General features: G+C 47.8%; 1 protein-coding gene across 2 annotated transcripts in view; it reads left to right on the top strand.

The window, feature by feature from the left end:
• The window catches only part of fars2 (phenylalanyl-tRNA synthetase 2, mitochondrial), a 61,107-nt gene that overhangs the window by 21,461 nt on the left and 26,789 nt on the right, over positions 1 to 12,857 (top strand). For both annotated transcript variants that reach the window (XM_063206034.1, XM_063206035.1), the window contains exon 5: positions 5,755 to 5,886. In XM_063206034.1, coding sequence (XP_063062104.1) covers positions 5,755 to 5,886 — 132 coding nt within the window. The remainder of the gene's footprint in view (positions 1 to 5,754; positions 5,887 to 12,857) is intronic.

Here is a 12,857-nt window from a genome sequence, read left to right on the forward strand (position 1 = left end):
AATGACAATTCCCAGTTAGGCTTTCACTTTCACTTATGGCCATCATGATTATAAAGTTCATGTAGTGCAGCTTCATGTGAAATGAAGATGTTAAAAAAGCTTATACAGTTTGCAGCATATTTAGATACTATATTAGCAATACAAAATGTCTACCTTTTCAAGGGTCTTAGGGCCTGTTTATACGTACCCAAGTATTTTGATAAACGAACATTTTTCCTCTCTACGCTTCGCAAAACATTTTCGTTCACATCAAAGGCAAATACACATAAATATGCTGTTGATAGCTGTCATAAATACGTTAAGCCTGTGCGCGGTAAGGGGAGTGCCATTCAAAAATCTGTTTATCTCTGTTTATATACAAACACTAACCAGAGTTTTTTTGGAGCTTCGTTTATAGAGGGAAAACCTTTGTTTGTAAACGAAAGGCACAATCGAAGGGAAAGGTCTACGTTTATCAAAATACCCGGGTATGTATAAACGGCCCCTTAGTAGAGTCAAGGTGGGAGGTTATTTGTTACCTTCGCCAAGACAAAGTCGGCGAAGGTTATGTTTTGACCGCTGTGTATTTATTTATTTATTTATTTATTTATTTATTTATTTGTGAATATGTTTGTTTGTATGTACTTCGTATAACTCAGTCAGAACTGAGCCGATTTTTATGAAATTTGGTGGGATGATTGGTCATGACCCAAGGAACAATCGATTAGTTTTTGGGAGTGATTGGGTCAATGGTCAAAGGTCAAGGTCAAAATGTTTGTTTGTACTTCGTATAACTCAGTCAGAACTGAGCCGATTTTTATGAAATTTAGTGGGATGATTGGTCATGACCCAAGGAACAATCGATTACTTTTTGGGAGTGATTGGGTCAAAGGTCAAGGTCAAGGTCACGAAAAGGTCAAACTCAGAAAGAACTGAGCCGATTTTTATGAAATTTAGTGGGATGATTGGCCATGACCCAAGGAACAATCGATTAGTTTTTGGGAGTGATTGGGTCAAAGGTCAAGGTCAAGGTCACGAAAAGGTCAAAAACATAAATTGAGCCGATTTTTATGAAATTTAGTGGGATGATTGGTCATGACCCAGGGAACAATCAATTACTTTTTGGGAGTGATTGGATCAAAGGTCAAGGTCAAGGTCACGAAAAGGTCAAAACGTAAATTGAGCCGATTTTTATGACATTTAGTGGGATGATTGGTCATGACCCAAGGAACAACCGATTACTTTTTGGGAGTGATTGGGTCAAAGGTCAAGGTCAAGGTCACAAAAAGGTCAAAAACGTTTTTCTTTGCCAAGCACTATATGCCAGAAGAACGTGTGCATGCTGAATTGAATAAGAGGTCAAGACTGGGCCAAAAATGTAATATTACGATATTCCGGTCCGATTTAAATGAAACTAACACCAAAATTTGGAGAATGTTATGCCCCACATTTTGAAGATGGCCAGAAAAAAATAAGTGGCGTAGGCGAAGGTTTGCGCTCTACCGAGTGCCCATTCTAGTTTTCCAGTTGGCCGTCTGGGGGGTATTCCACAAACTTGGTTAAGTGATAATCCTGACTAGATTAACCAAAAGAAAGTATTAACGCTGCTACGTCTGCATGGTTTTTTTTGTTAAGGAAATGATGACTCCAGGCTCTTCTATCAAGGAGAGTAGAGACAGGAGGGCTTACTGACGTCATAACAGCGTAGTACGAAATGATGGCGAGGGGAGTACGGAAATGTTATTCTTCTTCTACGGTCAGTATTGGAAGCATCAGGGAAGCATGCAATGCCACTTCCGCGAGGGTTGGAGTGTGGAACAGGTCATAGGACAGCGTGAATGTTTGTCAGCTGTCCTTAATTACCCCCAGCAATTACTGCTGACCAACAGCTGCAGTTAATTTGGCCACAAACTGAACACTGACAACCGGATATCCTCTTTCGGCACATTTTCGCGGAGTTTCCGGATTTTGCGGAGTACGGAAATTGTATCCATCGCACCCACTGACCAATGACCATGCGCAAGGGAGTTAATTTTCCATCCACTCGTGTCCTCAGGCAACGCCCCCGTACTACACCGTGGCCAATGCATTTCCGAAAGATTGTTCTTCTGTGTCTAGTTTCTTTGCTTCTATAGAGCTCTTCAGCGTTGACGTCAACTTGTATGCGGCGGTTGGCGTTCGGGTTCTATGGCGATTTTTTTTACATTGCAACACGCCATAGAGATTCAGGTTTGGCAAAAATATAAGTTGCACGCCAACAACGAACATTAGCGTGTCCCCGCATCCCTTTCTCATTAGTGGAACGGATCGTATCATCATGTTGGTGTATTCACATGTTAAATCATGACGATTTTAATTCAATATTGCTAACCCCTTTCTGATCATTAAAACTTCCGAACTACATGCAGTTGTCTCTTACCTGTTACGTCATCCGTGGTACGCTACATCACTACATCACTATACACATACTTTCCTTTGGTTGCCATGGGTACAACCCTCCGCACGTACATGACGTTAGATACAGGCGCCGCTTCTGTAGTCGCCAAAAGTTTCCGGGTTTAGCATATGGACGCAACATCATATTTATGTCGAAGTTTGACACAAAATGATCAACCATGTCATACCTACAGCCTATTTTTAACACCCTCGACAGCTTGCGGGGGTTCGCTAAGCGCATGCTTGCACTCGGAGCTTATTTGAAACTGGCCCCTATTCATTCCCAATGGGAGGCCGGAAGCCGATACGAACCAGGATGTCCTTAAATGCTAACATGAAAGACTACAGTCTACTACATGCTTCCGCGTTACTGAAGAGCTCTATTAGCGCAGGGGTCAGGAACCTATGGCTCTAGAGCCACATGTGGCTCTTTTGGGAACTGTATATGGCTCTTAATTATCTAGGGTTGCCAACCATCCCTTGAAATATGGAATCGTCCTGTATTTATAAATAAAAGTACGGGTTCCATATTGAGTTGAAACGGGACAAGGGAGGTTAAAAGGTGTTAAAATGCAGGAAATTACATCTAAGAAATACAAAATTCTCCCAGACCCTTGCCATAATGAAGTTGACAGTTGGCAACCCTATACTTACCTGTTATCAATAAAAGCAATAACTTCACAGTACACTCTAAAATTGTTGGGCTTAATTGAAATACATGCTTTCTTCAGTGTTTTAAAAAAATGGTATGGCTGTCATAAAAAAATATTTAAAAAAATTTGGCGTTTATGGCTGTATTAGCGGATTTATGACTGACTCCTGCTTTACTGAAGCTGCTTTTCTTCTGAATCCTCATGATATAATTCTGTATTGGGGGGAAAGCCTGAGGAGTATTCCAAGAACTTGTCTCGGTAGTAAACAAGGTTAAGTTAGCCTTGAGGAAGTGGTGAAAAATCATCTAATAGAAGAGCCTGGAGACCTCATTTGGACTCAAGGCTCTTCTATTAGATGATTTACATCTTAACTTCATCTAGTTTACTCCTGAACCAGCGTCTTGGTATACCCTTCTGGTCTCCTGCAGAGCTTGGTTAATTTTAGGGATGCACCCGGTATCGGCACCCGATACTGCTCATTATACTCGTACTTGTACTCATACTTGTCAAGCACTTGCCGATACCAGGAACGATACTGCTATTACACAAAACAATGCAAAATCTTGTCACGTTCTGTGGACTTGAAAGCAACATGGAAGAAATACATTTACTAACATTTAAATCTACATGGAAATGGACAATAAAAATATCACGGGTGGAAAAAAACAAGGCCATGCATTTATTTTCATTGTATTTTGGTGGTAAAAGGTATCGTTATCGTTTTTCAAAAAAGTGGTATCGGTGCATTCCTAGTTAATTTAGCCAGGTGTATCACTTCATTACCATATGCTTGGTGGTCACATACACTCAGAGCACAGCATTTCTAGCATTCTTCTGGTGTCATGCAGAGTTTGAGATCCGCTGGCTGGGTGGAGTGTCCGTTAACCTTGAGGTACAGTAGTGGTAAATCAGAAATCACCTAATAGAAGAGCCTGGAGTGGGGGTGCTGTGGCGCAGCCCGCTAAGCCCCCCACATCTGGGCTTGAACGCCCACGGGGACCCTGGTTCGAGTCCCTGGTTCGGGTCATTTCCCAATCCCACCCCTTCTCTCTCTCCCACTCGCTTCCTGTCACCATCTCAGACTGTCCTATCAAATAAAGGCATAAAAGGCCCTACAAATATATATATTTTTTAAACATTAAAAAAGAATAGCCCAGAAGTAAATGACACCTGGGCTATAATACTGTATAGTAGCAGGTTTACCACTTCCCTGTAGGTCAACTTAAGCTGGGCACACTGTGCGACTTTTGCCCCGATTTTGCCCCGATGTGGCACGTGCACGACTTTTTGAGAGTCGGGCCGATTTCTTGCTCAATCGCAGGTCAATCGTGAGTCTCGCATCGTGCAGTGTACATGGGGTAACGACAAGCGATTTCGCCTCACGATCGTGCAATCACAGGGTCGCAAGAAAATCAAAACGGTTTGAAATTCTGGTCGTGGCTCGTGCGTAAATCGCACAGTTAAAGCAGTGCTACGACCCGATTTGACACTTCACATGCACAAATTAATAGGGCCGTGCGATTCGCTGTTAAGCGCGACCTCATCTCCACCTCAGGTGCGCATGTTCCCTCCTCTGCAGACCGGGGAAACATGCCTGTCACGTCGTACGGTGGAAGCATTTCGCTCGCATCCGACTGTCGGCTCGTGTAGTGTGAGGACGTGAGTCGTGAGTTGTGAACTTTTAAACAGTGAAATTCCATCGTGCAGTGTGAGCAGAAACTTAAGACCCACGAGTGAAAATATCGCACAGTGTATGCCCGGCTTTAACCAGATGTATCAACATGCTCTTCTGGTGTCATGCAGAGCTGGAGATCCGCTGGCTGGATGGAGTGTCCGTTAACCTTGATTATTATATGGTGTGACGTCATCGGTCGAATGCTCCATTCATTTCAACGGGGCTCCCCAACGTTCGCACGTCTGTTATTTTTCGATAACGGACGGGTTGGTCTATAACAGACCGCTGTCAATGGCAACAAGACTTTTCACTGCTAAAGCGACTTTTCAACAAGACTCTAATCAGCTGCTGTGATAGACAACACCTGTTGTCCTGGCTACCTAGCTGTTGCCTAGCGGTGTTCCACAACGGCACTGTTTTGTTTTGCGCAGCAACAATCTTAACATTAAATAGGCCTAAAGAAATGTCCCCGCCATGTGTGAATCATTTCAGTATATCCATATAATAAGCGGGTTAACTTTCGGCGAGTCGGTCGCTTTGTGGAATAGCAGCACTTCAGAGAGCTCCGCGTCGGGGTCTAAAGATTCTCTCTGTCGTGCTGCTATTCCACGGTAGCGACCTTCTCGCCGAACGTTAACCCTTACTTATCACCTAATAGAATAGCCCGGAGTCCTCGTTTTTTAAAAGTAAATGACACTTCTGGGCTATACTGTATATTAGCAGGTTTACCACTTCCTGTAGGTCAACTTAACCAGGTATCTGGGTCAAAGGCGTCCAACATGTCCTTCAGTGCAACGGATACTTTTGCTTACTGTAAATGTAAATGTAAACAGATTTTTTTATTATTAGTTATTGTTTTGGCTTGGCTTTCATAAAATCACTTTTCAAAAAACTGTTTTGAAATTTCATGTTTTTCACAGTTACAGTAAGCAAAAGCATCTGTTAGCAATGAAGGACAGTGTCATGTTGGACGTCTTTGACCCGTCACCATGTTCTTCTGGTGTGCTGCAGAGCTTGAGATCCGCTGGGTGGAGTGCACCTTCCCCTTCACACACCCCTCCTTCGAGATGGAGGTGCTGTTCCAGGGGGAGTGGCTGGAGGTGCTGGGCTGTGGAATCATGGAGCAGGAGATCGTACACGCAGGTACGGACACACACACACACACACGCACACGCACACACACACACACACACACACACACACACACACACACACACACACTGTAGAGTGCTGGGCTGTGGAGTCATATAGCAGGAAATTGTTCACTTTGGGTAAGCCTGACACACAAATACAGCTACCGTATACACACACACACATACACTTTATAAAAATGAGCTGTGGGTTCAGTTGTAAAATGTGAATATTCTGTCTACTTTTGTGAGAGAAACTGTTGCGCTAGGCAAGATATTGTTTTTATCTTTAAAAAATCACACAAATCTACACAAACAAAAAACCCCACATCAGTCACAGAGAGCTTGTCAGAGAGATAAATAGCTGATATAAATGATATATGATGTCATTCGTTTAAAGGGCATCGTCGTGCAAGATGTATTATAGACGTCATGTGTTATCAGGACTGGACTGGCCATCTGGCATAGCGGAGATATCCCTGTGGGCCCTGTACCCTCGTGGGCCCCTATTTTCAGAAATGTAAAAAAAAAAAAATTATATACTCAGAATTTTTTTACATTTATGAAAATAGGTGCCCACGACGAGGGTGCGGGGCCCACCGGTGAGTCAGTTCTGCACCGCTTATTATGAGGGGCCCCCTTTAAGCCAAAAGTGCCCGGGCCCTATTTCTCCCCCTGACCAGCTCTGTGTATTATGATAGACGTCATTCTCACCATCTCACGCCTGACAACATGTCATTCCGTGCTCAGCCACCAGGTGGTGTTGTTGCTCACTGTGGAGATTTTTTTTTTTCTTCCTTGATGATGATGCAGAGTAATTAGTAGCAGGCTTGCCTTGATTTCCCTGGTTGCCTGTTACAGTGGCTGCATTTTAGATGGGTCCATTAAGAGCAGAATTAACACGGCAATTTGAAATCTAATTTGTCTCTCACATACTGTACATGTACATACGGTATGTATGCGCTGCGGCCATACGAACGGAAGGTAAAGCTCGAGCGTTCGTTCGCTTCTAGGAAATGTTTCAGGGTTTTTGGGGTTGTACGTACTGTTTGGGTTGCGATCATTTCATGGGTTTTGTTTTAGAACGTGTGTAGTGAATCTCCCCCGTCCTCTTGGGATTGAGTCGCGTGCATCCATGCTCCAATTATGCACACACACACACACACACACACACACACACACACACACACACACACACACACACACACACACACACACACACACACGAGTCTCTCACTCTCTCTAACACACACATGCGACTCACACACACACACACACACATACACTATATGCACTCTCTATCACACACATATGCTCTCTCTCACACACACACACGACTCTCTCTCTCTTTCTCTCTCTCACACACACGCACACACGAATCTCTCTCTCTCTCACACACACACACACACACGCACGACTCTCTCTCACACACACACACACACACACACACACACACACACACGCATGACTATCTCTCTCTCTCTCTCACACACACACACAAACACACACGACTCCCTCTGTCTCACACACCCACACACATACACGACACACTCTCTCTCCCTCTCTCCCTTCTCTCTCTCTGACACACACACACGACTGACTCTCACTCTCTCTCGCACACACACACCCCATGCTTTGTCTCATTCTTATTTTCACTTGGCTTCTCTCACTCCGCGTCTTGCACTCCCTCACCACACTGCGGCAGATCACTGTGACTCTGTTACCAAGGAAACGGCTCATTCAGATCCCCCAAAACCCCCCACCACACCCCCTCCCTTACACACACACACACACACACACACACACACACACTCACACGCACACGCGCACACACACATACTCACTCTCTCTCTCTCTCTCTCTCTCTCTCTCTCTCTCTCTCTCTCTCTCTCTCTCTCTCTCTCTCTCTCTCTCTCTCTCTCTGGCTCTCTCTGGCTCTCTCTGGCTCTCTCTCTCACACTCACACACACCCTTACATTCTCTCTCTCTCTCTCACCCACACACACACACACACACCCTTACATACACACACACACACACACTTGCTGGCGTAGAGCAGGAGACCACTCCTCTGTTCTCTCCTCTCTCTCTGTGTGAGAGTGAAACAATGGGAGAGGGCCAGGCTGGCTGGCTGGCCAGATGAAGGCTGACAGGGGGGACTCCACTCCGCACACACACACACACACACACACACGCACACACGCGCGCGCACACGCACACGCACACGCACACGCACACGCACATGCACACACACACACACACACACACACACACACACACACACACACACACACACACACACACACACAAGGCTGACAGGGGGGACTCCACTCTCCACTCCGCATCCACAGATGGGTTGGCACCAGCAGCACCACACCAGCACCACACTAGCAGCACCAGTAGCGCCAGAGGCACCGGGGATAGGGGAGCGTTGGGGAGCACCGTGGGGTAACGAACGACAGAAATGGAGGGATAGATAGAGAGAGAGAGAGAAAAAGAGAGGATAGGGGAGCACCACGGGTTGGGGAGCACTAGCGACAGGAATGGATGGAGGGATGGGATGGAATGGATGGAGAATGGGAGAGAGGGAGAGAGGGAGAGATGGGAGTGGGGGGGCAGGGGAGCGTTGGGGAGCTCTAACGACAGGAATGGAGGGATGGATGGATGGAGAATGGCAGAGAGAGAGAGGGAGAGAGAGGGAGAGAGAGGGAGAGAGGGAGAAAGAGAGGTACAGGGGGATTAAATGGAAAAGAAGGATAGTTGTAGAGAGGGAACCAAATAATCGTGTGCTGCCTGTCCTGACAGGGGGACTCCACAGATCTCCACAGATGGCTTGGCTTTAGCAGGCAGCAACAGCGCTGCAACACTGGGTATGTAGTGGGGGAAGCATTGGAGGCAACCAGGGCTCTACATTTTCGTTTTTCATCACCAGCCAAAATGGCCAGTAGATTACTAGTAGCACACACACTGTGCTGATCTTACTGGCCAAACACACACTCACTAGTCTAGTGGGTCAAAGTGGCTAGTGGATTCTGATCTTACTAGCCAAACACACACTCACTAGTCTAGTGGGTCAAAGTGGCTAGTAGATTCTGATCTTACTAGCCAAACACACACTCACTAGTCTAGTGGGTCAAAGTGGCTAGTAGATTCTGATCTTACTAGCCAAACACGCACTCACTAGTGCAGGGGTCCCCAAACTTTTCTGTGAGGATTGCTTCTTTGGGCCAGTTCAAATGGTGAGGTGCAGAGAAGTGGAGGGCCGGTCAAAGGGGCCTGGCGGGCCGCATCCGGCCCCCGGGCCTTAGTTTGGGGACCCCTGCACTAGTGGGTCAAAGTGGCTAGTAGATTCTAATCTTACTAACCAAACACACTAAATAACGGGTCAAAGTGGCCAGTTATAGAAAGTTGGTCTTTTCTACCAGCCAAACTGATTTTTTCCCCCAGTATTTGGCCGGCTGGCTGGTGTTTAATTCCGAGTCCTGGAGGCAGCAGACATGGAGGCCTGCTGCCAGAGACTGGAGGATAGAGAGGCACAGAGTGCGTTACAATATGCCACCTTGCCTCCTCCACTTGTGCTTGTCTCCTCGTCCCTCGTCCCTACAGATACTATAGACCGATGTACCCAATTCTGTGCTGGTTGTTTAGGTTTTTATTTTACTTGTTTTTCAGGAACAACAACATCTAAGCAGCCTCATTAGTTGGTGTGGAATAACTGCTGTAGGGGGAAAAGTTTGGACGGTTTGGACGCCATTAACCAAGAGGTTATTTCATATAGCTAGCGCATTTCATGTTCCACACACTTTGCCGTTAAAACAGTCCCTCCATAACATCCACAGCATCTAGCGAGGCGCCTGCTAGCATGTTCCACTACCCAACGCACCACAGTTTCCCCGCCAGTCCACTCATTCACTCAGCACAAACTTTCAGCATCAGTCCACTCACCAGTCCACTGCACACACCAGCTCCGCCTCCATCCATCTACAGCGAAAGTGCTTCTGCTGGGAGAGCGCATCTTTTCTGTCATATTCAACCATTTAGTTCTTTCTTTGTATTTTTGGGTATTATGACATGTCATTGGTGGGGGTGTAAAGTATATGTATTTTGATATTGTTTTGGCCAATTTTAATTCTGTAAATCCCAGAAAGGGGCGCAAAATCTTTGCAAAAAATGAGAAAATGCCACCACAAAATCCCAGCGCGAAATCCTGGAGAGAGAGAGAGAGAGAGAGATGCTCGTATGTGAGAGTGGGTGAGCACAAGGCATGGAGACTGTGAGAGTGGGGGACACCTGTGTAGGAAAGGAGGAGGGAATAGGGATAGGACTGACTGATGAAGGGATGGGATAGAAATGGAGGAATAGTTCTTAGATGCTCAGTTAAGAACTGGTTTACCGAGGAGCTATACAGATGGGTTGGCAGAAACAATACAGCTCTGGGGGACAGGCAGGCAGGCAGGCAGGCAGGCAGGCAGACAGACAGACAGACAGACAGACAGACAGACAGACAGACAGACAGACAGACAGACAGCACTGGGGGAGAGGCAGGCAGGGAGGCAGGCACTGGGGGAGAGGCAGGCAGGGAGGCAGGCACTGGGGGAGAGAGAGACAGACAGACAGACAGACAGACAGGCAGGTGGGAGGGCGGGCGGGCGGGCTGGCAGGCACTGGGGGAGAGACAGGCAGGCAGACACGCAGGTGGGCAGACAGACGGGCATACAATTGGGCAGACAGACAGACAGACAGACAAACAGGGATGGGGAAAGACGGGCACAAAGAGATTAACATTGGAGACTCCAAAGATGGTGTGAGTAGAAATGGGAAATGGAGGAATAGTTTTAGTTAGCGTAAGCACAACTAGACAAAATGGACGGATAGATTTTGGGAAGCAAAAAGCAGTGCTTGACTGGGGCACTCCACAGATGGGCTGGCACCAGGCATCAGCATCATAGGGGGAGAGGGATGGAGGGGGGAAGAGGGGAAGCCATGGAGGAATGGGGGATTGGTTGGGGAAGAGAGATGGAGGGGTGGAGGGGAAGAGAGATGGAGGGATGGATGCATGGGGGGGAAGAGAGATATGAGGGAAGAGGGATGGAGGGATAGTGGGATGGGGAAGAGAGAGGGGAGGTGGAGGGGAAGAGAGAAGGGGGTGGGGGTGGGGGGAAGAGAGATGGAGGAATAGTGGGATGGGGGAAGAGGGATGGAGGGAAGCAGGTATGGGGGGGTGGGGAGTTGAGCTAGACCAATAGTTTTTGGGGAAACATGTCATTTGGCTGGCTGGCATGGAGATGAAGAGAATAGAGGGGAGAGGAAGACGAGTGTGGAAAGATGGACCCAGGGATGGATAGAGTCATGAAAGAGGGAAAGAGAAGGATGGAGGGATGATGTGGAAATGGAGGTATAGTTTCTGGGCGCTAAATAAGCAGCAGCGCTTGACAAGGGGACTCCACAGATGGCCTGGCACCAGGAACTGCACAGCACTGGGGGAGAGACAGACAGCGCTGGGGAACGCTGGGGGAGAGACAGACAGCACTGGGGAACGCTGGGGGAGAGACAGGCAGACAGAGAGGCAGTCAGAGAGGCAGACAGAGAGGCAGTCAGAGAGGCAGTCAGAGAGGCAGTCAGAGAGGCAGGCAGGCACGCAAGTAGACAGACAGGCAGGCAGACAGAGAGGCAGTCAGAGAGGCAGTCAGAGAGGCAGTCAGAGAGGCAGGCAGGCACGCACACAGGCAGGCAGGCAGGAAGGCAGGAAGAAAGGCATAGAGGCAGGCAGGCAGACAGGCAGGGAGACAGGCAGGTAGTGAAAGTGAAAGTGAAAGTGAAAGCCCATTGGGAAACTCCAACTCCCATTGTCATTGTGACACAGCACTCCACAGCACACAAGTGAACACTGCACACTGCACACAACGAAATTGCATTTATGCCTCACCCGTGCAAGGGGGCAGCCCTCAGTGGCGCCCCATGGGGAGCAGTGCGGTGGGACGGTACCATGCTCAGGGTACCTCAGTCATGGAGGAGGATGGGGGAGAGCACTGGTTGATTACTCCCCCCACCAACCTGGCGGGTCGGGAGTCGAACCGGCAACCTCTGGGATGCAAGTCTGACGCCCTAACCGCTCACCCATGACTGCCCTAGGTAGACAGGCAGGCAGGCAGACAGACAAGCAGACTTCGGGCAAGCAAGCAGGCAGGCAGGCAGATGGAGAGATAGACAAACAGGCAGGCAGACAGGCAGGCAGGCAGACAGACAGACAGTCAGGCAGGCAGGCAGATAGATAGACAGACAGACAGTCAGGCAGGCAGGCAGATAGATAGATAGATAGACAGACAGACAGGCAGGCAGATAGAGAGATAGGTAGACAGGCAGGCAGGCAGGCAGACAGGCAGGCAGACAGACAGAAAGGCAGGCAGGCTGGTATGGGATAGGGGGGATAAAGAGAGAATGACATGGAGAGATGGAAGAAGAAGTCAAGGGGGGGTTAAAGTAAGTCAGCGTTAATGAATGGAAACGCGCCAGCGAGAGAGAGAGGGAGAGAGAGAGAGCGCGAGAGCGCGAGCGCGAGAGAGAGAGAGAGAGAGAGAGAGAGAGAGAGAGAGAGAGAGAGAGAGAGAGAGAGAGAGAGAGAGAGAGAGAGAGAGGAGAGAGAGAGAGGAGAGAGAGAGAGAGAGAGAGAGAGAGAGAGAGAGAGAGAGAGAATGGTGTGGGAGGGATAGGGAAGAGTTGGAGGAGTAGTTGTTTTAGAAGGAGGTAAATTAAGGCAGTGCCATAGTGTGGAAGAGCAAAATGAGGAAAAAAAAAAGATTTAGGAGAGAGATTTTGTAAGTCGGTAGAAGGTTACCCTCTTAACAGATACCCCACACTGCAAAGCACACACACACACGCACGCACTCACACACCCACACGCACACACACACACACACACACACAAACACACACACAGGCATGCGCGCACCCACCCACCCACACACACACCCTAGACCCCCTCCG

The sequence above is a fragment of the Engraulis encrasicolus genome, chromosome 9 (assembly GCF_034702125.1).
Source record: "Engraulis encrasicolus isolate BLACKSEA-1 chromosome 9, IST_EnEncr_1.0, whole genome shotgun sequence".
Taxonomy (NCBI): domain Eukaryota; kingdom Metazoa; phylum Chordata; class Actinopteri; order Clupeiformes; family Engraulidae; genus Engraulis; species Engraulis encrasicolus.